This window comes from Leuciscus leuciscus (assembly GCF_965113295.1).
Source record: "Leuciscus leuciscus genome assembly, chromosome: 8".
NCBI lineage: Eukaryota > Metazoa > Chordata > Actinopteri > Cypriniformes > Leuciscidae > Leuciscus > Leuciscus leuciscus.
Genome location: NC_138732.1, coordinates 15,808,053 through 15,834,589, shown reverse-complemented (window position 1 = coordinate 15,834,589; position 26,537 = coordinate 15,808,053). Strand labels below are relative to the sequence as shown.

Below are 26,537 nucleotides of genomic sequence, written 5' to 3'. Positions count from 1 at the left end.
GTGGATTTGCTTGTTCACGTGACAATTCGCGTCACTTACGGCAGTATATTAGCCTACATCTGTCTACTGCAAGCGAGAGGAGAGAAGAAAACGAGTAAATGTCAGTTCAATTGTAAGTTCATTCTTTATGTGCTTAGGAGTGTGCGATATTGTCTATGAACTATGATATTGTAATCATTGTTTTAACTATGTACGAGGCACTGCGACTGCGAGCTGACATCGCGTTTGTCTCTCATGCTTGCTTTCACTGCGTGATGTGTCGGTGCAGTTATAGATGTCCCCAAATGAGTTTTTGTCTTATATTTATATCATATTATGTTGTTATATTAGAATATCACATGATCAAGAGTGCCGTTTTCCTTTGCACAATTGCAAATGTGCTATTTATTTTATACAACAGTTAAATTAACAAAGTTAACATTGTGAGTTACTTTTTGGACACAATATTGTCAATTTTCACTTTATATCGCCGACGAGAATTTCATAATGAAGCCATGGTCGAACAGACAGCGATGATTTTTTTTTTTTTTTTTTTTTTTGCTGAAATCCGCGTTTTGAACGAATCATTTTAACGATTCAATGAACAATCACTTGTTTTTCTGAATGAATCAGCCGTTTGAACAAATCAGTTGAATAAATGACTCCAACAACTCGCTTATTAAGACAGTGACTTGCTGCCACCTACTGGTGGTTTTAGTTTCATATTTAAAGTATCCTTTAATTAAAACGTTAAAATTATAAATCATTTAATATTTAAATATTGAATAGCTTTATTTATGCAATTGTAAATTAAGTGTAAATATAGTAGGCTAATGCCAGTTTTGATGCCGCTTCTGTGTCACCTCTGCACTGCAAGGATGGATTTTAATTTAATGATTTATTTTGACATTGGTACTGTGTTATTCTAATATCATTTAATTTGAATGTTAGAATTTGACATAAAAGGTGATGCATACCTCTAAATACGTTTAGAAACAATGTCCATATGTAGGTGAAAATGCCCCTGGAAATCAATTTAAGGTGGCAAATATTGCCCCTTAATAAAAATGTTAATTTCGGTCACTACTGTGAACTGACCACTGCATAGAATATAAAAAATATGAATATCTTCGTGGGTCTGCTGTCAACAACAGGCCTAAACCAGCCAGGGTACCAGTACAAAAACACAATCAGTAAAATATCATCAAATTATTATGAACAAAACTTTGAAAATATCTAGACATATTTTTGTCAATATTGCGCACCCCTAATGTAGGGTATTAATTTTGATTTCTTCAGGTCTTAAAAAGGTCTTAAAAAGCCTTAAATTTGACTTTAAAAATTGTGCAGATACCCGGGCGTAAGATAGGGCCCCATGTTTACTTGCACCATCATAATGTGATGAGATTTAGACAATATTGCGATAAACTTTACCTCATGTGAACCTCATCAAATTTATGCAACTAAGCTCATGATCGTAGTAACCATAATCATAGTAAAATATGTGGCATATGCCAATTTTAATCTCAATAAACAGGTGTGTAAACACTTTAATGGCATTTATTCCACTCTGGCCAAAGTGCACATGGGCATGTGACGTACACAATTGACGCTGTCATGCGCAGATTCTTAAAAATAGTGGTAAAGAAAGCATTGCTTTTTTGGGGGTGCTGAAGAAACTGAGGTTATGTTGACAACGTTGCGTGACATGAATATAATGTAGTACATTGATGGTTGAAAACATCGAAATGAAGACATTTGTTGGCACATCACTGAAAAAATTCCAATACATCCATAGAAATGTGCTTTGCATTTGATGTAAGAGAAGATTAAAACAGTGGCCAGTAACACACATACTGTTTGTGAGTTCATCATTTGTGCAGTGCATTGGGGTATGTGAATAATGTCAGAAAAAATAACCACAATTCTTAGCGAATAATCAGAATAAAGAAAATTTCATGTAAACGGGACTAAAAAGGTTGCTCGTGTCATGTAATCATCTTATTGTGATTAAGTCCTTACTCTGATTATTGGAAATAATCACATTATCTGTACACATGACAAAAATATTTTTTTTCATCGATCTGTGTTTAGAGTGGAGCTTGAAAGCTCTAAAATCATTAGTGTTGCTTCACAGCTCTTTCCCAAGCAGGCTTATTCCACGTTGTTTACAAATCCTGCATCATTATTAGTGTCTGTGGAAAACTCATTGTTTGAAACTAGATCTATGATGTGGTGGCAACTCAGTGAAAATGTATATCTCACTGGCTTATTGCAAGTATAAAACTCAGTTTATACTTTATTAAAAGTAGAGCTCAGCTGAAACTCACCACAACCCACAGATTACACATTTTAATTCATAAAGCAATCTTTAACCTTGGGGGAGGCTGGGTCTGACATCTCAGAAGACCCGTTAGATTAGATCATGTTTCAATGCTAAATTTATTCTGTGTCGCTGAAAACCTTGAGAAATGGGTTTAATGCCGTGATGGTCTCATTTTTAATCTGATCTTCCTCTTTGCCTGTAGCCACCGTTCCCCCCAGATTCACAATTTGTTTAAACTGTGGTTTAGCTGTAGCTTTCTATCAGCTTAATGCTCTGGTATGCGATAATTAAGACACTAAAGCTATTTTTGCGAAATTTATACTAATTTACAGGGAAACTTGATAAGTAAGCAATTTTTTCCCCCAATCTAATAATTTCTGTCCGTCTGCTGTAGCCTTCTCTTTTCGATCACAGAATGGATTAATTGAATGATAAATGTGAAGTTGAAAGGACATTTCATCTTCTAGCAACTACGTTTTCAAAAACAATTTGACATAATTGGCGGTACTGTACAGTATGGACTGTGCAGAGAAAAAAGTCATCACAATGTTGCTTGGTTATATCAAAGTATCAATTAATAGAATGGGCTTTGTTGTGCAAGTGATTTCTTTGAAAACCACAGATTTTTTTATTCATCAAGGCTGCCTTTCCAGTTTAATTTGTAGACAATCAAACAAACATATATACATGAATTCCATTACAGTTAAGATAAATCACCATTATAAAAGTTTGATGTAAAAGAAAGTTTCTCAGTATCTACTATTGTCCTCTCAGCCTTCATCTTATTCCCTTACAGAGACTTTGGTTCAATGTGGATTGTCTGTTGTCAGTCTGTAGACAACTTCTCTGATTACTTGTCTGATGGTGCCAGCTCTCTGACAGAGAGTTCTGATGGGTATTTTTGTGACGTGATCGACTCTGTCAAAGCAATAATCAGCAAAGCCTATCAGATTCACCCTCCCAAGAGGGGGTCCAACAGGCTCATCTCTCGCAGCAGAGACCATGGATGGCATTTCAGTATTGTCAGTCTGCCATTCAGTGTTAGACCTTTTCTCTTTTTTGGAGTGTTCATTAAAGGGGTGATATAATGCCCCTTTTTACAATATGTAAAATAAGTCTCTGTTGTCTCCAGAGTGTGTATGTGAAGTTTTAGCTCAAAATACCCCACAGATAATTTTTTACAGCATGTAAAAATTGTCCCTTTTTGATGGTCAGAAAAAACAGTTGTTTCGTGCGCGTCCCTTTAAATACAAATGAGCTGCTGCTCCTGGCACAGAGGACGGAGCTTCAAGAGCTCATGTGTTAGCAGCTCCGATTACGCAGACAAGCACTAAAATGTCAGAAACTGTTCTGCCTTTTATGTTTAAACTGGAGTCGGACAATGATGGAGAGACTCAAGAATAAGTGACAACATGTAGAATGCAACAGGACATTTCTGAATGGTTAGTTGATGAATTTAAGTAGCTGATGTGGAGTTAACTATCTTCAATTAGCAAATTCTGTCATGATTATCTATAAAAATGCTAAATGCTGATTGACAGCCGCAGAGGAGAAAATATGAGTTTACGTGAACTTTAATTTAACAATGTAAATATACTTCTGTCGCTCACATAAAGCAATGGAATGGCTTTCAGATGACTTATCAGATCAAATAATTGCGATCAGACGGTTATTTAATTATCGTGATAGGCCTAATTTAGGCATGCTGAAGTTGTTACGATTTTTTGACACCTCGTCTGTAATCTTGGATTTGTTTCCAACCTTAAACGAGAAAATCAAGTCTTTTTCTTCTCAGTGAAATTACATACTGTATTTGAAAATGCTTTTGAAAGAAGTCTCTTATGCTCACCAAGGCTGCATTTATTCCATCAAGAATATAGTAAAATCAGTAATAAACCTTAAAGGTTGTATCAGTGATTTCAGGCCCAAACATAAATGATCACATTCATCTAATCTTTTCTAACGATCCGCTAGCTGCCCGCCCCATAAGCAAGCCGTCAAAAAAACGCGTCTCTGTAGGCAGCCTAGGCTCTGAGATCTGCACACAAAAACAATTGGTTTCACCAACCACTCAAAACCAAAATAAATAGTGTTCCAACCAATCACCGACAGGGGTTGGTGTTGTGAGGTTTTCGCGTGCAGCCGTCATAGGCAGCCGTGCACGAGCGCAAAACCTCACAACACCCACCCCTGTCGGTGAAATCACTGATACAACCTTTAATGTAAACTCTCTGCTCCACTGTCTCCAAGGCAAAGACGTCACCACAGAGAAGAAAGATTAGGTTCCTGGCAGATGAGTGCGCTGTGTTTTTTCTCTGTATGCCCATTTATGTTAATTAAATGAGAGTTCAGAGAAATTGGGCTGGAATTCAGGTGTGACAGAGAAATGAAGACCAGGAAATGGAAGAGTTTAATGAGTGAAGTTGAGCAGCAGTCAGTCTCTGCTTCCCTTCTATGTGACAGACTGCGCAATTTCCTGCTCTTACCCCAAAACATATCTCACGCGTATGTATGTATAGTAAATGTCTAATTAGGACCTGCAGCATGCTACCCCAGGATGATAAATGCGGTCCTTTAAGTGAATGTGCTGTATGAATATGGATGGACGTGTCAGTTTTCATCAGGTTCTGGATTATTTCCATGGATTTAAACGAGTCTCCATACACTATCCATCCACTCAAAGATCTGCTTTTTGTTGTCCCACACATTTATCTGCTACACTCTCAAGCTTGCTCAGGTAATGAGGCCCTCCCATCTGCTCGCCTCAGGGGCTGTACTTGCAGTCGTGCTGGGTAGTTCACAACTCTTCTCGCTGTTTTCACTAGCTCTCCCTCAGGTGGCCCTGACTCATTCTGCCTTCACATGGTTTCCACAACATTCCACCTGTCTGTGAAGCCAGAACTGTGGGTCTGGTGCCAGTTTGGGCAGAAAAGTGCGTGGAGCAGTCACTTGCTGCTTTTAGAGCCTCCAGCTGTTCCTGCCCTCACCGTGACTGCATGCTTCTGCATCACATGAAATAAATTGATGACCACAATGGCTTGAGTGTACAGTTTTCAGAGCCGTTCTGGGAGAGGAGCTCTTTGTGAACTTGTGGTTCACTGTGGCCTCTGAAAATCATGCTGGATTTGTTTCTTTTTTTCTTTTCTTTTTGAACATATGCAGTATCGTTTTTAAATGATCAGTACTTTTGATACTGTATCGTAATATAGTTTTTGATATAAAAATATTGAGATTTTAAATATTTTAAATGAAATAAATATATTGAGTATTTTTACTGGTGTAACAACATTTCAGTAACAATAAGGAACATTGCTTTTTTCCACATTTATTAGGTTAATGCAAATTTATAAATATATATGTTTGCTTAATACATTAAAGTCCCCATGAAATCATCAAAAATATTTTTTTTGGGCTTTTAGTATGAGTAGCCTTACTGTTATCTGTGAGCTAGTGTGCTCCAAAACAATAACAAAATTCGCATTTAGAAGATATAAGCATTCAAAACTTAGTCTCTCACTTCTGCCAATATGGATTAATGATTTTGATGACATCACTCTGCACTTCAGCTTCTCATCAGATTTTCTGTCCAATCAAATGCTCTCTAGAATCAGAAGCGTCCCTCCCCCTACATCATAAATAGACGTTAAAGCTGTGGCTAAAATTGGTCACTTGTTTACTATTTTCTATGGTGAATGGCACTATATATGGGATAGGGGACGATTCAGACAGTGCTAAATGTAAAGAGTGTTAAAGGACAATATCGACTTCTCCCTCAATCATCCTTCTGCAGTGTGTGTCAATCTGAACGACACACACACACCTGGAAACAGTATGAATGAACACGGGACTTCACTTCAGCAACAAGATGGACATGCGGTTGACATATCACACAAGGACAATGATAACACCACTGAGCCACAACAACCTCTGCTCACGGACACAATCTCAGCTGAGCCATGCCCACAGAGCTCACCACAGACAGACACATTAGAACTGCTCCAAGATTCAGCACCTAAGGACGACTTCCTGGAAAACAGCCAGGGAAGCCAGGACAGCATATCACAGCCTCCTATAACACCTGAGCAACAGCCCCTTTCACCAGATACTTTCTCACTCTCGCCAGCGACTCCACTCCTGTGCTTCTCACAGAAAATGGAAGAATTAGTGCATGCTGGAACCAGACTATCCCACTCTTTTGCTGCAAGCCCCCAGATACCAACCAAAAATCGTCAGGCACCTCAAACACCGAAGCCTGCGCGCCGAGCTCGCCCGCCCCCTCCTGTGAGAGCTCTTCGGCCTCTTCGGCCAAAACGCCAGGGCCCACACCCTCCTCCTTCTGCTCGAGGTGAACCAAAAACAACTGATACCAGCTCTCAGTGATGTGTTTTGGGTTCCTGTTATGATAACAGTAACTTTCTCAAATGTTTACAGAACAAGCGGGAACCCAGTGTGCCTGTATCTTTCTCTATTGCTGTTCTATTACAAGATAGAAAGTCTAAGGCCTTCAATAGCCGTACAGCAAACCCAACTAATCTGGTGCCTATTACATGTCAAACTAAGATTGCTGTGGGGACAAAAAGTAAGACTGTTAAGTTAGCACTTTTAAACATTCGCTCACTTAAAAATAAATCACTTCTAGTCAACGACTTAATAACCACAAACAACCTGGACTTTATGTTTCTAAATGAAACCTGGCTAGAATACAGCTGCAGTGCAACAATCCTCAATGAAACAGCCCCTCCTAACTTTACTTTTATGAGTGTCTGCAGAGCTGTTAAGAGAGGTGGGGGTCTAGCTGCTCTTTTTAAAGATATCTATCAATGTAAGCAAATATCATTTGGGAATTACCCGTCTTTCGAATATCTGGGTACTGTGTTAAAAGGTGCTCCTCGCATTTTACTTATCATTATTTACAGGCCTCCAAAATATTCTCCAGCCTTTGCTGAGGACTTTACAGAACTGTTATCAACAATTACCTCAGAGTTTGACTGTTTTGCCATTGCTGGAGATTTTAACATTCACATAGATAATGCAGAAAACAATATGGCAAAAGAAATCAAAACTGTTTTAAAAACTTTTGATCTGACTCAGCATGTACATGGACCCACACACAATCATGGACACACTCTAGATTTACTTATCAGTAAGGGTCTAAACATTTCATCGATTTTTATTAAGGATGTAGCACTGTCTGATCATTTCTGTATTTTCTTTGATATATTGATCTCTCCTGCCACTGAAGCTAAATCTGTGTCTGTCAAGAAGAGATGCTTAAATGAGAACACTAGTGTACTATTTATGAAGGCTATATCCTTAACACCAAGTATATCTGCTGACTCTGTTGATTTTCTCCTTGATTCTTTTAACTCAAAAGTTAAAAATATAATTGATGATATTGCTCCTGTTAAAGTCAGGAAGAAGAGTGGCAGACAAAAAGCACCTTGGAGAAACTCAACAGCAGTGCAACATATGAAAAGACAATGCAGAAAAGCAGAGCGCATGTGGCGGAAGACAAAACTTGTAGTCCATTATAACATCTACAAAGACAGCCTGCATGCTTTCAATATGGAACTAGGCAAAGCTAGACAGACTTTCTTCTCAAATATTATAAACAGCAATTTAAACAACACACGCACTCTTTTTGCTACTGTAGAGAGACTGACAAACCCCCCAAGCCAGATTCCTAGTGAAATGCTCTCAAACAGCAAGTGCAGTGAGTTTGCTTCTTTCTTCTCTGAGAAAATCAATAATATCAGAAAGGTGATCAGCACATCCTTGAGTTGCACTGAGGTCAGACAGATCAGACCACCTGAGAAAGTAGTTACTATGTCTGACTTCAAAGAAATTGATGGCAAAATTTTGGAAGAAACCGTACAACACCTTAAAACATCAACATGCGCCCTTGACACACTTCCCACATCTTTCTTCAAAATTGTGCTAAACAGTTTAGAAGCAGATCTTCTAGAAGTGGTAAATGCCTCACTTCTCTCTGGGAGTTTTCCAAACTCCCTGAAAACTGCAGTTGTCAAGCCCCTCCTGAAAAAGAGCAATCTGGATAAGACCATATTAAGCAACTATAGACCGATCTCAAATCTTCCTTTCATAGGCAAGATCATTGAAAAAGTTGTCTTCAATCAGCTGAACAAATTCTTAAGCTCGAATGGATACTTTGATAATTTTCAATCTGGTTTCCGACCGCATCACAGCACAGAGACAGCGCTCATAAAGATAATAAACGATATTCGCTTAAATACTGATTCAGGCAAATTATCAGTGCTGGTACTACTCGACCTCAGTGCTGCATTTGACACTGTCGATCACAACATACTTCTTGACAGGCTGGAAAACTGGGTGGGGCTTTCTGGGATAGTCCTAAAATGGTTCAGGTCATACTTAGATGGGAGAGGTTATTATGTGAGTATAGGAGACCATAAGTCTGAGTGGACATCCATGACATGCGGAGTCCCTCAAGGCTCAATTCTTGCGCCACTCCTGTTCAACCTGTATATGCTCCCAATGAGCCAAATAATGAGAAATAACCAAATTGCTTACCACAGCTATGCAGACGACACACAGCTGTACTTAGCCCTATCGCCTAACGATTACAGCCCCATTGACTCCCTGTGCCGATGCATTGACGAAGTCAACAGTTGGATGTGTCAAAACTTTCTTCAATTAAACAAAGACAAAACTGAAGTTATTGCGTTTGGAAACAAAGATGAAGTTCTCAAAGTGAACGCATACCTTCACTCTAGGGGTAAAACAACTAAACATCAAGTCAGGAATCTTGGTGTGACACTAGAGTCAGACCTTAGTTTCAGTAGTCATGTCAAAGCAATAACTAAATCAGCATACTATCATCTGAAAAATATTGCAAGAATTAGATGCTTTGTTTCCAGACAAGACTTAGAGAAACTTGTGCATGCTTTCATCACCAGCAGGGTGGATTATTGTAATGGACTCCTCACTGGCCTTCCCAAAAAGACCATAAGACAGTTGCAGCTCATACAGAACGCTGCCGCTAGGATTCTGAGCAGAACCAGAAAATATGAACATATCACACCAGTCCTCAGGTCTTTACACTGGCTCCCAGTTAGATTTAGGATTGATTTCAAAGTATTATTACTGGTATATAAATCATTCAATGGCCTAGGACCTCAATACATTGCAGATATGCTCACTGAATATAAACCCAACAGATCACTCAGATCATTAGGATCATATCAGCTAGAAATACCAAGGGTTCACTCTAAGCATGGTGAGTCTGCTTTTAGCTATTATGCCAGCCACAGCTGGAACCAGCTTCCAGAAGAGATCAGAGGTGCTCCTACAGTGGTCACATTCAAATCCAGACTCAAAACACTTCTGTTTAGCTGTGCATTTACTGAATGAGCACTGTGCCGCTGTTCGTCCGACTGTTTGTACTGTACTGTATTTTACTCTATTTTTCTAAACTGTTTTAATTATTCTTATTTCTTTTAATTATTTTAATTTCTCCTATGTCAGCAGGGCATTTAGCCCGAAACTGTAAATGCCCACTCAGAAGGTGATAATGTGAAAGTGATTAATGTGGGTTTGAAAGTAGAACAGTATTTAAATGACGATATTAAAGTTTTCGTCTGAGAAAGAATGTGAACGCAGTGCTAAAGAAAGTGAAAACAACGTGTGAGTAAATGAGGGAGAAAAGAAAGTTAAAGGAAAGTTGATAGATGGAAGTCGTAAGAAGATTGAAGGTTAAAAGAAGGTTGAAAGATTTAAGTCTTAAGGGAATCCTTTGAAAGAAAGATCTATAATAAATATTCTTTTTTATTTTTTAAAAGTACTGTATTTTATTTTATTTTTCTAAACTGTTTTAATTATTCTTATTTCTTTTCATTATTTTAATTTCTTCTATGTAAAGCACTTTGAATTGCCATTGTGTATGAAATGTGCTATATAAATAAACTTGCCTTGCCTTGCCTTGCCTTGCCTTGCCTTGCCTAAATATCCCTGAGCTTCCCAGCGGTAAATACGACTTGAGAAGGCGTTCATATCCAATTTATAGGAAACTCGTAAGTTGTGGGGCAGCACTGACAAGTTTTTGTGCGTATGTGTCTGTACTGTATACTGTATATATATGTGTTTGTATTGGAAAGAGAGTGTTTTCTATAGAAAATGAAACATCATTTTGAAAGTTGTCATTTTTATCCTTTTGCTGTTGAAGGCTGTAAGGACCTTTGAAATAACTGAAATCATTTGGCGAAGTGATATGGAACTGGAAAGCAGTCAAGACCTGCTTGGAACTATTTTAGCTGTGCGTTTACTGAATAGTAATTGCACACCTTTTTTGGTTTCAAGGTGATAATTATTATAATTTTTTTACCTGTAGTTGTGCAGGATATGAATAATTTCTCTTTCAGCTCATCTAAACATGTAGAAATGGAGAGGTGCTTGCCAGAAGTAATGACGTCATTTGTTGTTATTTCACACTAAATGACAACAAAGCTTAATGTGACATTTATTATAATGGGTTTGTGGAACACCTGTTATGTTTATTTGGTAACGCTTCAGTTTAGGATCCAATTCTCACTATTAACTATAGTTGCTTAGCATGCATTTTACTAGGCTGTTTGGCTGTTTATGAGTACTTAGTTATAAAGCACATATTAATGCCTTATTCTGCATGACCATATTCTACATCCCTTAATCCTACCCTATACCTAAACTTAACTACCCTTCTAACTATTAATAAGCAGTAATTAGGAGTTTATTGAGCCAAAAGTCATAGTTAGTCAATAGTGAGAATTGGACCCTGATCTAAAGTGTGACCGTTTATTTAAGATCGTTCATGTTCTTTAATTGTTGTTATATGATCAACGGAAAATAAAGTCTGATGATTTACAATCTAGGCCTATTAAATGGATTTTAAATATAATGTTAAATGTCTGTAACTGGCAACTTAATTTTGTCAGAAATAACTAATTTTGCTATCAGATTGAAAAGACAATAATCAGTACTTTGTGCAAACAATTAATGCAAACAAAAGCATTTGCTATATAGCATTAATTTCACCTGTGTAACAAAACAGACACTCCAAACAAGTGGATTGAGATGAGTAACAGTTTATTGATTAAATATAAAAAAGCAATAACGGGAACTGAAGAAGAGGAGATAATAACGGAGGGAATGGATCTGGAGATACTGAATGTCTTTGATGATGGATGAAAACGTGGAAGAAGCACACACCAGCGTTTTGGAGAGAGGAGATTAAATGAAATATAGGCACGACGAAGAAGATGAGGAGGAAGACGAATCCGGAAGACACAGGAGGCTTGGGAACACGGACTGGAAGATGGAGATTCTTTGATGAAATAACTTCTGAGGTAAGCGATGAAACTTGGGTAGTGAGTGAAGTGTGTGCTTATAAGTGCTTGAGGTGATGGCGTGCAGGTGCTGGTGATTAATATTCAGGTGATAGTGATCTCAGTGATTGGGTGGAGGTGGAGCCTGGCTGATCCCTGACAGTACCCTGCGCACTGCCCTTTGAAGGTGATGATGTGTGTCGTCCCAGACCCTCTCACTCTCGGAACCAATAGTCGACGGAGGGAACGTCGGAGGGTTCCCTGGACCATGGGAACAGTGGAGGCTGGTAGCCGAGCACGCACTGGAAGGGAGTGCTCGGCCCAGCCTAGGAACTGGTTCCAAGAGTTCTGGTGGCCGTGGCAGAAGGTTCGTAGAAAGCGACCAATCTCTTGGATTTTGCCGTTCGACTGTGGGTGGTATCCAGATGTCAGACTAATGGTCACACCTAGCAGCTTGAAGAACGCCTTCCACACTTGGGATATGAATTGGGGGCCTCGATCGGATATTATATCTTCGGGAATTCCATAGTACCGGAATACATGGTTGAAGAGGAGCTCTGCAGTAGTCATGGCTGTGGGTAGACTTTTAAGGGGGATCAAACGGCAGGATTTAGAGAATCTGTCAATTATTACAAAGATGCAGGTGTTACCGTCAGATGGAGGTAGATCTGTGGCGAAATCTACTCCCAGGTGTGACCAGGGCTGATGAGGAACAGGCAGCGGAAGGAGCTTGCCGGATGGAAGGTGGCGTGGAGTCTTTGAGATGGCGCAGTCATGACATCCTTGTATGAACCTTCTCACGTCCCTGGCCATATTTGGCCACCAGAAGCGAGCTTGTAGCAGTGAGAAGGTGCGGTTGGCCCCTGGATGGCCAGTGCCCACAGATGTATGTGCAGAGTGAGTGAGATTGGTGCGTTGGGTCCTGGGAATGTAGGTACGGTCGGGAGGACACCCCGGCGGAGATGGCTCGGAGACACTGGAGGAGAGTTGTTGGTCAAGTGACCACTGGATGGGACATGCAAAGATCTTTTGAGGTAGGATGGGTTCAGGTTCTTCTGTTTTCTCTTCGGGAGTGTGGATACGCTAAGAGCGTCTGCCTTACAGTTTTTTGCACCAGGACGGTAGGAGATTGTGAAGTCAAACTGGGTGAAAAATAAAGCCCATCTTGCCTGTCTGGGGTTGAGTCGTTTGGCTTCACGGAGGTATTGGAGATTTTTGTGGTCAGTAAGTACCGTGAAGCTTTCCTTGGCCCCCTCCAACCAGTGTCTCCATTCCTCTAAGGCAAGCTTTATTGCAAGTAGCTATCGGTTACCGACATCGTAATTCATCTCCGCCGGGGATAATTTCTTGGAGAAGAAGGCACATGGATGGAGACGAGGTGGCTTCCCCTGCTGCTGAGATAATACCGCTCCTACTCCGGTGGTCGAGGCGTCTACTTCCACAATGAACGGTTTATTGGGATCTGGGTGGACTAGGAGCGGCGCACTGGTAAAGGAATCCTTGAGGTTTTGGAAAGCTTGATTGGCGGATGGTGTTCAGGACAGAGACTTGGGCTTATTTCTGAGGAGATTGGTTAGTGGCGAGGTGATGGAGCTGTAGTTGTGGATGAACCGGCGGTAGAAGTTTGAAAATCCAAGGAAACGCTGAAGTTCTTTGATGGTTGACGGGATGGGCCAGTTTCTGAACGCTTCTACCTTCCTCTCGTCCATCTGGATGCCGTGTTCACTAATGTTGTAGCCGAGAAATTGGGTGGTGGACTGGTGCAACGAACATTTCTCGGCTTTGAGGAAGAGCTGGTGTTCACGGAGGCGTTGAAGGACCTCCGCAACGTGGTTGCGGTGTTCGGCCAGGCTCTGGGAATATATCAGAATGTCATCGATGTAGACTATTACCGTACGATGGAGAAATTCCTGGCGCACCTCATGCATGAAATCCTAGAATACGGAGGGGGAGTTTACCAGGCCATAAGGCATAACCAAGTACTCATAGTGTCCTGTTGGGGTCACAAAGGCAGTTTTCCACTCGTCCCCCTCACGTATCCGGACGAGGTTGTAAGCGCTGTGGAGGTCCAGCTTAGTGAACACGGTTGCTCCACAAAGTTGTTCCAGGGCTGCTTGGACAAAAGTAAGTGGATAGCGGAATTTAACAGTAATCTTATTGAGGGCACGGTAATCGATGCAGGGCTGCAAGCCTCCGTCCTTCTTCGCCACAAAGAAGAAACTTGAAGCAGCAGGGGAGGTGGAAGGGCGGATGTAACCTTGTTGGAGGGCTTCTTCCACGTACTCCTCCATGGCCTTCTGTTCAGGAAGAGGTAGTGGGTAGATTTTACCGTGGGGCACTGGCGCATCCGGAAGGAGGTCGATGGCACAGTCCCATGGCCGGTGTGGTGGCAACGATGAAGCCCGTTTGGGACAGAAGACGTCGCTAAAGGGGGCGTAACAGGTCGGGATGTCGATAGACTGCTGTTCCAGAGGACTCTCGATGGAGGTGGTGTTGACTGGAATCGGTATTACTGGTTGAGGAAGGTGTGGGAAGCATCCGGAAAAGCAGTTATCACCCCACTTTAGGATTTCTCCCGTTGCCCAGGAGAGGATGGGATTGTGTTGCACGAACCACAGACGCCCTAGAATGATACCAGCGGTGGAATTCTCCAGAACCAGTAGTGTGATGGATTCAGAGTGGAGGAGTCCAACTTGCATGTGGAGAGGGCCTACGGAGAAACGGACGTTCTTCTTGTTGAGAGGCTTGCCAATTATTGAGTGTACCTGGTAGTGGGTTTCAGTGAAGCTTTTCTGGAGGTTGAGCTGGCGGCAGAGGGAGTCAGATATGAAGTTTCCTGCTGAACCAGAGTCGAGGAGAGCACGTACAGTTATGGAAATGTAGGAGGTAGATAAGACAACTTCAGTGGTGAGTGGTTTTATATTGACCAAGGAGGAATGGATCCGGAGATACTGACTGTCTTTGATGATGGATGAAAACGTGGGAGAAGCACACACCAGCATTTTGGAGAGAGGAGATGAAATACAGGCACGACGAAGGAGATGAGGAGGAAGACAGAGGAGGAAGACAAATCCAGGAGGCTCAGGAACACGGACTGGAAGATGGAGATTCTTTGATGAAATCACTTCTGAGGTAAGCGATGAAGCTTGGTAGTCTTTACTCATGTACAAGACCAGACAAAGTGCCAGAGGGAAGTGTGTGCTTATAAGTGCTTGAGTTGATGGCGTGCAGGTGCTGGTGATTAGTATTCAGGTGACAGTGATCTCAGTGATTGGGTGGAGGTGGAGCCTGGCTGATCCCTGACAACCTGCAGCTTATTGAATTAATTCTTAAAGTAGCTTGTTCCTGATAGTTAAAATAAAACGATGCTTCAAATGCTGTTCATCATTTTCTGAAGGCTATGTGTCATCTGGATATTCCATGTTTAAAACAATTTGCATACTATGCACAGTATGGATGCTGCACACTGATTTTTTATATTTTTTTATTTTTTTATATCGTGCGAGTAGTACATCTGTGTGGGATTTTGAACCCAGGTACTTTGGTAAATGATAACAAATGGTCTGGATGAGCCATTAGAGTTCCAGCATGCAGTATCTGGCACTCATGCTAGCGTAGTGAGGTCAAGATGTTCCTCTCACCTTTATGGACACCTGAAATAACCACTTTAATTGGAGCACTCTCCAATGCACCTCGCAGTGCTAGGCATCAGACTACGACTGAACACCGGTGGGGTGACGAACAATTTTTTTCAGGCACTGTTGAGCCATTGCAAATGAGTACATTTTGGTGCTGGTTCATATAAGAAAAACGGTGATTAATCTCTGTAAACAGAGAGAGGTGCAGTTGCTCTCTCCCTCTAAGCTTACTCACAGTGTGGGTGGTATGTCATACACAAGCATCTTAGAAGCACTTAGTGAATAAAGTCCATACTTTGCTTAGGGGAGTACAGGAATCCAGTGTCTAGACTACATTTGGCCTCACTCACAGGCCCTGTTTACACCTGGTATTAAGATGCGTTTTGTAGATCGGATCACAAGTAGACAAAGGAGACACGTTCCTGTTTACACCTGGTGTTTAATTCTGTCTCTTTTTTTCCACTTTCAGTAGGACAGCTATTGGAACAAACCATTTTTCCATCATAATCATTTTTCAATTGATTTCTCTATCAATTATTTTTCGATTAATCGTATAATCTAACACATTTTTTTTTTCTCCTGGTTAATCGATAATTTTTTTTGGAATAATTGATTAAACCTTTGGTTAATTTACTGATGAATAATAACCAATAATTTACCAATAAAATATAACCGCAACTAATCTATGTATGGACTTTTACCTAATTCTATTATTTATTACAAAAGATAAGGTTTATGCAGTGCAGATCTAGAAAAGGTGATACTATGGCTGCGTTCACAGTCATTTTTTGGGATTTACAGCAGCAACTGCTTTACAAGTGTCAATCCTGAAATGTTTGGTTCATTCAGATTATAGTAGCTGCTTGACTATATTAATTCAGCTGTATGATCAAACAGTTGAAGTCACAACCGCACTAACTAACCATAGAGGTAACCATAGCGACAGTGTCAAACATGGTGACATTTTCTATTCCTTTTCACTTCTTGTGCATTTACCTCGATGAGTTTTCTTCAGATTTCTGGGATTGTTTCATTCCTTATAATGTGTGACTGTCATTTCCTGTGAAATCTAATTAACAGTGAGTGGGTAAAATCAGACCTTCGCTAATCTCCTCTTGCTATAAGGCAGGTTCAAACCTGAGTTTGATTCTAAACTGGTGATTACTGTTGTCTTTTTACATTACACTTTTAGTTCTAAACCATGGTACGTCATCAAGAGCACTAAGGGTAGCTGTTAACGACTATAACCAAGTGACAGCTGTTGATGAGAAGATGCCAGCTTCCAAAAGCTCTTATGTGAAAGTGCCATAAAACGTTTGGAATGTAAAATCCTTACGAGGGTGTTTGAGAAACAGTTTTTCAGATAAAGCCACCATGCTGCATGATTAAAATGGCTTTGCACTGATTTAACTGCTAATAGCTCTGTGTTCTTGAATGCTGTGTTCAAGCAGGGAATGTAGTCTCCGATCTAGAAGGTACACTGACAACACAACTGTGACACAGGCATAAATGTTCCATTGTACAGATGCACATATTCTCTCTGCCCTCCAGGAATTTTGCACTGGTGCCATTAGTCAGAGTAAACAATGTCTGGTGTAGTCTGGCTTGGGCCAGGAAGATTGGTGGCCTGAAACCTTCTTTTTGGACATCAAGGTGAGGGTGAAAATAAAGACAGAGAAGAAAGGGAAAATGGGGAAGCGATGTGGGAAGACCAGATGAGCTGATAGTGGAGTTCTTAAGTAATAGATGGGGCATGGGCTTGCAGCTGGTTGTGCAGACAGAGATAAAGAGCAAGTCGGCATGGTCATGCATGTCTAATTCAACGTTTTTGGCTTCAGCTGTTTGGCAAACAGAAGGGAGTGTATGCCGGTTATATGCAACATATATCTCTTAAGTATTGTAGTGTGTCTGTTCTCTTTGTTGGTTAATTTGTAAATTTTAATTGTAGAGATGGGGGCTAGTTGTAGGAAAGTTGTCAAAAGGTTTTGAGTTAAAAGTCCAATTACACAAATGCTTTTGTCTAGCAATGTTTTGTGAACTTTTCCTAAATGTCTGGTTCTATTTATTTATTACGCTCTCACAGCTGTTTTAAATGCTATAACAAGTATACAGTTTATTCATTACAATTTATGTTGGTCAAAATAATGATTTGACATTTTTTTTCTTTAATGAATTGTTTTGTGTTTCATAATTTTACTTCTAAAAAGCATATAACAGAATGTTTATAGACAAGTTACATTGTGACAACTTACCCCACTAGGAGATCAGCATGTGTTCAGTAAACTGTTTTTTGTTTTTTCTGGCCAATGATGGTGAAAATGTCATTGCTTTTGTATAGTAGAAGTCAACCCGAGAAATATTTGCTTGGAGTCTGAAGTGTGACAACTAGCATCAGTCACCCTGTTCGTAATGGCATGGGTTGGCAAGCTTATAATTTGCATTCCATTCCCTAATTAAAATATTAAATCTAGAGAAACAAAAATAGTCTAGTCTATTTTCCATAGGCATGAGGAAATAGACAAATTTGATTGTTTTCAGAAGTGACCTATACTATACATTGACCTATATTTGCACCAGGAGCATTGAATCGTTTATTGGACGGATGCGGTACAGTCACAAGCACTGGCATAATGTTCTCTATAATGGCTATATCTCTCTTTGTCTTGAATATAGCAATAGTATCTTACGGTAAATTCACTCAACTTAGACTGAGTGGCTCCATCCCTCGTGACCTGTTGTACTTCTCTTGTCAAGACAGTCCATCAGTCATACTAATGATTATGAACGTATTTCAGATGCCTGTGGCGTGACCTTAGGCCTTTTGCATCCTCCTTGACCACTGATGCTTTGCTCTTGAGAAACTGCGGCTGCTTCCGTTTCTCCATTAGGAAAAAATCAGCTGTCATGCAGGGTTAATGGATAAGGCCATAAGCTAAATAGATCAATAAACCACAATTGTCATGGCAACTGACCGGCGGAGCAAATCTCCAGCTGGTAGCATTGGCGCTCTCGTAACTACCATGACACCAGAAATATCAATAAACCAAACACTGGATCGGCACGGCCCAGTTTCTGAGCCTGTCTGGAGGTCAGAGCGTTAGTCAGGCATTTACTGAAAAGCTGTGATTAGCACTATTGAATTTAATTTGTTCCTACAATAGTGGGCCGGAGTAAAGGGGTGCCCTCACAGAGGGTAATAATTTATTCAGCGTTCAGAGGAATTACATGGCTCTAGTGTGCTTGTGTTCTCATTTCATGCTGAAAAAAGTGCCGCCTCGCTCTCTGACATTGTGTTATCTGACGAGCACAGTTGTAATCCCCACTTCAGCTTCCATCTCCCCTCACCCACCTCCCAAAACTGCTTCACCAGCCATGCGTGACATAGGCTAGTGAACAGGAAAGTGGAGCAAAAGATAAAGAAAGAAGGACAAAGAGACTGATGTGTCCTGGTGGGTGTTGTTACTTGTGTTTACTATCCATCCTTAAAGTAAATGACCTTGTGTCATGTAGCACAGTCTGGGGATGTGCTGTTTGCATGCTTCATTTTCCTCATCTGCAGGTATTGCGCTTTTTCATTCTCAATGGCAATGCAATTTTATTATTTTTTTCATTAGAAACAGCACCTCCTGCCAAGACCTCTGTTTTCTTCCTATTATCTTTTTGAAAGATCTTCCCCCAGGATTAAATGAGTCAAAGCTTCCCAGCTGTTATGAGATCTTCAGCCAAACAACTTTGTTGTACCATCATTGGATGTGACAAAGTGACCAGCATGCACAGCAGCAAAACAAATGCCGTTCCAAAACCTAGTGAGCTCACTACAAAGGCAACATTTTAGGGCAACATCCTAATTGTGCCTAATTGTAAAATGTACAACATTTTCTTATGGGGGACCATGCCCCTGGATCCCCCTAGAACAGGGATGTCCAATCCTGCTCCTAGAGGGCCTTTGTCCTGCAAAGTTTAGCTTCAATCCCAATTAAACGCACCTAAACCAGCTAATCAAGGTCTTGCTAAGCATACTAGAAATTTCCAGCTAGGTGTACTGGGGCAAGTTGGAGCTAAACTCTGCAGGACAGTGGCCCTCCAGGACTGGTTTTGGGCCCTAGAGTGTCCAAGGTCCACCCAGCATAGTCTCACAAAATCCTGTGGAAAACACTCAATACCAAAAACTTTAGTCATAAAACAGCTATAAAATAGTTTGGTACAATTAAAAATAGATCATAATTGATTTTTTTTTTTTTGTGATAAGCATTTTTATATGCTTATGAAAGTATTGTTAGCTTAGCAAGATGATAACATCAAACTACTCCAATTCACAATGCTATTTGGGCAGTGCAAAGACTTACAGCTTCAGTAGAATGTTCCAGGTTAGGTGTAAGGTTCCATGGTGGTATTGATGCTGCCTTAGAAGGCATCTTCCTATGAAATGAATTGCCTTTCATCACATTCTGCAATAATGTATATGAATATAGATTTCTATGGAGTATAAAGTTCTATATCAATCTATCTGTCATTCTATCTACTTGGACTCAAACCTGTTTTGCTGTCCCTGAATTTGTAACCACATAAAGACTCATCTATGTGGTTTAAAGTAATAGCTCACTGTAGCAACCTCCAGTAGGGCTTTTCCAACTGGGCTTCAATCTGTCAAACCACGAGCACGAAGATAATCCCACAGGCCCTTCATTTAAATGAGGCACTGTGGCCCAACCACATTAGTTACACTTCATGTTGTGCTTCTCTTGCAGCCGTGCTGTTTGGTAGCTGGCAATGGAAAGAAATTCATTTCACCACAGCCCACTGGCTATTCACTCGAGCTCAAAATCATTTTTGCCAGGTTAAGAGTTAAGTACCAAAAATGTAAGAGAATAGTTTATGTTTTGGAATAAACTCACAGGCTTCTCACTCACAGCTGATCTCTTAACAAGATCTCTTGTCCTTTTAGACCTCTCTGAGTTTTTAGGTGCCCCACATGCAGTACTCCTTTCATTGTGTAAAAAGCAAAGGGCATTAACTTTTCTCACATCTCGATGGTGAGTGAAATTGGCCAGGAACAATCATTCACACTACTGCACAGCAGTCTGTCACCTCTCAGCTGTATGCTCATGCTCACATCACTGAACCACTCGTGCTGCTGTCCCACAGTTTGGTTGCAAACCCTGGGTTAAATCTGCCCCTCCATCTACCGCTCTGCATACTGTTGTATGCTCTCTTTGTTTTCACAGTAGAGCTGCTGAGGTAGACAGACAAATATTTGTGGGAGAGGTGCAAGCACTGGTTTGCTGTGAGCAAAACGGGTGAATAACAATGTGTTGAGTTGCTTGTTGAATCCTGATTAGCAGATAAAAATAAAAAAATCACCTAAAAATGGTTAAAATGAACAACATTAGTCATTTAAAAAGTTTGTTGTTGAATATGATTATTTATTAAAGAAAAGGTGGTCTTTAATATAATTGAGTTTTAAGCAAAATACTTTTTTTGTATGCAGTATCCAATTGGAAATACATGGCACATAAATAAATGAAATATTGATTTGCGTTTTTGGGATCGTGAGGTTCGTTTCTTTTGTTTTCTTTTTTTTATACTTTCATTCAGCAAGTACAAATTAAATTGAAAAGTGACAGTAGAAGAAAAGAATCCTGAAAAAAGTATCAAGGTAGCAGCACAACTGTTTTCAACATTGATAATAAGAAGAAATGTTTCTTGAGCACCAAATATAATTTTTATGGAAGGACCATGTAACACCAAAGACTGGAATATTACCTCTGAAAATTTAGCTTTTACGTCACAGGACTAAATTACATTTTAAAATATAAAAAAATTTAAATTATAATAATATTTCACAATAATTATAACTGTTTTTACTGTATTGTTTTTATCAAATAAATGCGACTGGTGAGCGTGTGTGTGTGTCTGTGTGTGTGGAATATTGATTAGAGTTTAAAATATTTATTATTTAAAAATATTTAGACTGTGGAGCTCTTGAGATGCAGTGTTGCCCTGGATGAGTGTCATTATTCACAAATATTTCAGATTCAGACAGCCAATCAGAATCAAGTATTCCAGAGATTCGTGGAAAGAATCTAACTAGTGTTTTGCTCAGTGGCCCCTGACCTCTGCATTTCTATTACTGCTGAGAGTTGTGCTGGTGTGACTTTGGGGTCAAATTTGGCACTCTCTCCTTGCTGATTGGTGGGAATGCTGTACTCTTGCTTAAAAATGTGTGTATAGCTCTGAGTGGAAAACTGAAATCGGTGTACTGCTTTATTATTAATAAGAGACAAAGTTTGAGCTGCACAAATCCCTTTGTTTTCCATCTCAGCATCTTATATTTTCTTGCAAATCCCTCTGTTTCTGTCTTGACAGATGTCTTTATTTCACACACCAGCTGCTCTTTCAAACTACGTTAGTCTCTCTTTCTCGAGATAATGTTTTTCCTATGTTTTCCCTGAAGTTATTCTCAGTTCAAAACGTTCATTATAAAACTGTAAGATGTCTGTGAAAACAAATAGTGACTTTCTCATATTCATCTTCACCCAATCACAACACGGCTGACCTGAAGTCTGCACAGACATGCTGAGGCTGTTCTGAGTCACTCTTCTTCACAGTACATTTCGTAAGTTCCTGGCGGTCCTGTCGCTCTATGTTCATGACCTGTCTACCTGCTAATCAGCCACCCCTTTGGGTTCTACCCAGGTCTCTGCATGGCTCCTTTCATAGCCATTGTCGCCCCCTCACCTCAGAGTCCGACAGCTCAGCCCAAACACCGCTCATCTCTGCCTCCATGTTCTGAATCGCCCACACAGTGTCTGCAGGTTGACACTGAGCTAGTGAGTGCGATCGCTAAGGGATGTCATCTCCCACCCGCAAGTCACACCATGGGCCCTTCAGAGACACAAAGCCTTTCTGTGCTCATGTGTGCATGTAACATGTGACATACCACAACATCTACAACATGTTCCTCTGCCAGTCACCCTGTCCTTGGCTGTCTCATGCACTCTGTCTCATACCTTCACTAGAGCTGTACCTTTTGTTACATCATTATGACACCCAGCACTTTTCCTTTAATCTCATCTAGAATGGCTTCACTCAATCGCCTCTTCATTCCGTCAGTGTCTGTCTTGCTCTCTCAGAGCGGATGCTCGTCACCAGACCCAGACTTTGGGATTATGCAAATTTAGCTCCAGCCTGTTCACACCTGGATGCAATGGGGCATGAAACAGGGAGTGCACTCGCTGCAAAACTTTTGACTTTTTTCATTCAGAGAAGGGGAGAAAATCTCATTTTGCTTTTTTTAAGTTACTCTTTATATTCTTTATATTTTTTAAATGTTTTACTTATTTATTTAGAGCCATCTTAAGATTTAAATAGCACTGAGATTCTCTATATATCCTTTCATATTCTTCAAAGTCTTGCTTTATTCGTGTGTTCATAAATTATGGAGACACAACCCTTACTGTGAGTTTTATGTTGTTGGATATTGTTCAGGCACTCCAGGCTATCAAAAATATCATAAAATATAAAACAAAAATTCTGCTTGACAAAATGGTTCAAACTTTTTACCTTTAATTTTATAAGGAAAAGACAAAAGAAATGCAATATATGGTATTTTACAAGGAGCTTATTTCAGCTCCCTTTTTTTGCATGGAATTTGGAATTTGCATGGAATTTGGAAATTTGCTTAATTGGCAGGAGAGGAGCACACTGCATTCTCTGTCAGTTTGAGTTTAAATTAATCACACATTTCCGTAGACCGAATGTTATCTGTGTTGAGAAAGTTTAAATCAAACCAGCCATGATTCTGAAATTATAAAAAATAAACCTAACAAAACCCTCATTTAGTATTATATTATTCGAATATTCTAATAAATATAATATTATATATTACTTATTACTTTTAACTATTACTCTCAAGAAAAAAACTGGAATACACAAAAAAGATTTCAATGTGACATTTCAGTCACACTTTAGATTAAGGTCCAATTCTAACAAACTAATAACTACGACTTTTGCCTCAATAAACTCCTAATTACTGCTTATTAATAGTTAGTAAGGTAGTTGTTAAGTTTGCTGAATAAATCATTAATATGTGCAATTTTATTTTTTATTTATTTATTTATTAGCCTTTATTTAACCAGGAGAGCACCTCAGATTAAAATCTCTTTTAAAGGAGTGTTCTGGCCAAGATATGCAGCCCAGTTATACAAACACACAACAACAATACAACACACAATAATTGGATCCTAAACTAATAAATATTACTGACATTTCTTGTAATGATCAGACCATACAACACAACACAACACTACACCACACAACCAATACATGCATGCTATTAAAACCACTGCTTGTCTTACCTGATAAAGCCCCCTTGGAAAAAGAAAAAAGACAAGACGTATAAAATCCTTATGACCTGAGGGAGCATTCTCTTGCTCAGTCTCTCTGTCTCTCAGTCCGTTTGAAGAACTTAAACTCTACAGAATTACCAAATCCAAAGAGGAGAAGGTAAAACTCGACAGGAATGCATTGTCTTGCAGAGTGATCCAAGCCTGTCTGTGAGGAAACTTCTTCTGGCTTCCTCCCTGCTCACTTCTGTTGACTGGAAAATCCTCCACAGTGTCCCCCTCCCCTCCTCAGATGTCAGTGAGAATAGGTGAGAGCGCAAGCATGTCTATGTGTCTGGGTTTGTGTTTTGAAGAGACTATGTGCTTTTCCCTTTCTTTCTCGTTCTTTTTTATGACCAGCTGCTCGCTCCAGGAATTATAATGGAGAGGATTTAAAGGGCCAGCAGCGCATTTGAAGACAGGGAGATGGCGTGTGGTGAGCCCACTGAGAAGAGGAGCAGAAAGAGGAGGATCTAGAAGATCAGAGAAGGGGGATGGAGGTTTTTCTGGCTTTGTTTATGATAGTTTTTTCTCTCTCTCCTTTTCTCTCGGTGTGGAGGACTAACCACTTCAAGGCTTTTCTTCATTACACATAATATGTACTTGGAGTATGAAAGAAGATGAAGGAGACCCAAAAACCTGAGAGGAAGAGATGTGCTCATAACACATGCTAGCTGTCATATTAATATTTGAAAGCTGGTTTATAATGGTAAATACTATGTTATATATATACACACCATACAAATGACACCTACCTTCAAGGTTTCACTGAAGAATTTCAATATTTAAAACACTTTAATGTTTACAGTGTGCAACTAGCATTACAAAGGAGTTTTTTTATGGAATAAATTTGATTAAAGCCCTATCCGGACAGGATTAGTTTAACATGGAGAGGTGGGTTAAAGTAATTATTACCAGAGCTTCTCAGAATTTTTGTCCCATCCGAATGTGCCATCTTTACGGACAATGGCAGTAAAGATTACGGTAACTTTACCTTCTGGAAAAAGGTCTGGAAAAATTACGTTTCTGTGATTTTTCAAGTATGGAGGCCCTTGAAAAAGCATTCAGTTGGATTCTAGGCGGTGGGACAAGTCTGTGGCAAAACTCAAGTGTTTTCCACATACCATTCAGATCAAAAAGAAGGTCAAAAGCACTTGCTAGAGGCACAAAACTTCTTTTAGCGTTAGGTAAGTGTCTATTATCAACATAATCCAATCTGAATTAAATTAATACATTGTTCGACCAGAACTAACTGTTTTATATATACAAATATAGGTTTGCACACATGATATCAGGAAGCAACGTAATACGCACATGACGACAGGAGGGTGATGGCGGTGCGTAAATCGAGTTACCCTTCCCACTTCTGCTAGTTTTACTGAGATATCTTGTCCCGTGCGAATTGGCCATTATTATTACAGACATCCTGTGGCAAAATTACATTACTCCATCTACCCTTGTAAAACTAATTCCGTCCGAATAGGGCTTAAAATACATTTTAATTAAATATGAGTAATCCAGACCAGTATAAACCACCTAAGACCAGCATTAAAATTCCATTCAGCAGGGTGTTGAAGAAGAAAAAAAAGGCTGTTTTTGGCTTTGTAAACTCGAGATGAAAAGGCACCACATCAGAAATTTCATTCTGAATGAAAAATTACTTGTGGCTCCTGACCATCAAATTACCTCAGCTGGAGTCATTCATCTTCTCAGCGGATGACACCGTTGATACCACTGTCTCCTAAGGAGATAAAGGTCTCGCTCTTTTTAATCTTTTCAGGGGGAAAACGTGAGATTAAACGCTCACCTCTACAATTATCTTTGTGCTCCTGATGTACAGCGCCTGGCTTATGAAATATGCATTAGAGCCTGTTAAATGAATGAATCAGAAGTGTGAAGCTTGAAAACACAAGCAACCCCTCTTTATTTTTTTGTTTTTTGTTTTGTTTTGAAAATGAATTATTTTTTTATTTTTTTTGGAAAGTATTTATCATGTGATATCCAGCCAAAAATGTTGCTCTATATAATGAGGTATGTTGTTTTTGAAAGTTATCTATCTATCTATCTATCTATCTATCTATCTATCTATCTATCTATCTATCTATCTATCTATCTATCTATCTATCTCTGTCTGCTAGCTGCTTTTTAAATTGAAATCCAAAAGGCAATCACAAGCTTAATAGTTAAGTAATTCCATTAACACTATATATATATTAGAATAGCATCGGCTGGTGATGTGAAAATATTTGGATTGTATTTGTAACCCTCAGCAGGGTGTCAAGACTGCAGGTACCAATACTACCGTTGCAACTTTATGCTGAGCTAACTCTCAGGTTTCCCTTGTGTATGGTGCTCACATGTCTGTAGGCTGACACAAAGAGCCCTATAGGACTGCTGACATATGGGGCCTGGAGATCCATCCGTCACTCTGCTGGGACCAAACACCATGAAGGGGCATACAAGTGGAAACCAAATATAGTTGAATATCAATTGCTGTGACATCTCTTCCCTATTGGCTGCTATTTCTTGGCCACAAATCAAGTCGTTAAGTCACTCGTTTACACCTGTTGTCTCTGCTGTCCTTCACAGCTCCAGGAGTCCTGTTACCTGATTCATTCTACTGTAGTACTGCAGATCTCAGTGACTCCACCAGCAGGTACCAATGAAAATTTGTTCACAAATCTATTCTGATTTGAAAGGTTTAGACTTGTCTTGTGCATATTACAAACTTATATGCATCAATTAATGCATTAATGTCGGTTACTCACTATTATGAACAATCCGGTTCCTAAATTCCTCAATTCTCTACCATCCTTTTTGATATTAAGCACTAGGGGTGCACGATTCAGAAAATTTCACGATTCGATTC

At 39.8% G+C, this 26,537-nt stretch overlaps 1 protein-coding gene and 1 long non-coding RNA gene across 3 annotated transcripts in view; one reads left to right on the top strand and one right to left on the bottom strand.

Annotated features, from left to right (window-relative positions):
• Positions 1-23,781, bottom strand: part of glra4a (glycine receptor, alpha 4a) — a 62,105-nt gene extending 38,324 nt beyond the window's left edge. Inside the window, exon 1 of one of the 2 annotated variants that reach the window (XM_082178234.1) lies at positions 23,642-23,781. In XM_082178234.1, the coding sequence (XP_082034360.1) occupies positions 23,642-23,709 (68 nt within the window). In that variant the 5' untranslated portion in view covers positions 23,710-23,781. The remainder of the gene's footprint in view (positions 1-23,641) is intronic. The other variant, XM_082178237.1, reaches the window with a different exon arrangement.
• LOC309504939 overlaps positions 1-26,537 on the top strand; it is an 84,501-nt gene that overhangs the window by 29,416 nt on the left and 28,548 nt on the right. Inside the window, exons 2-3 of the long non-coding RNA XR_014208231.1 lie at positions 23,822-24,377; positions 26,258-26,324. This is a non-coding gene — a long non-coding RNA (uncharacterized lncRNA). The remainder of the gene's footprint in view (positions 1-23,821; positions 24,378-26,257; positions 26,325-26,537) is intronic.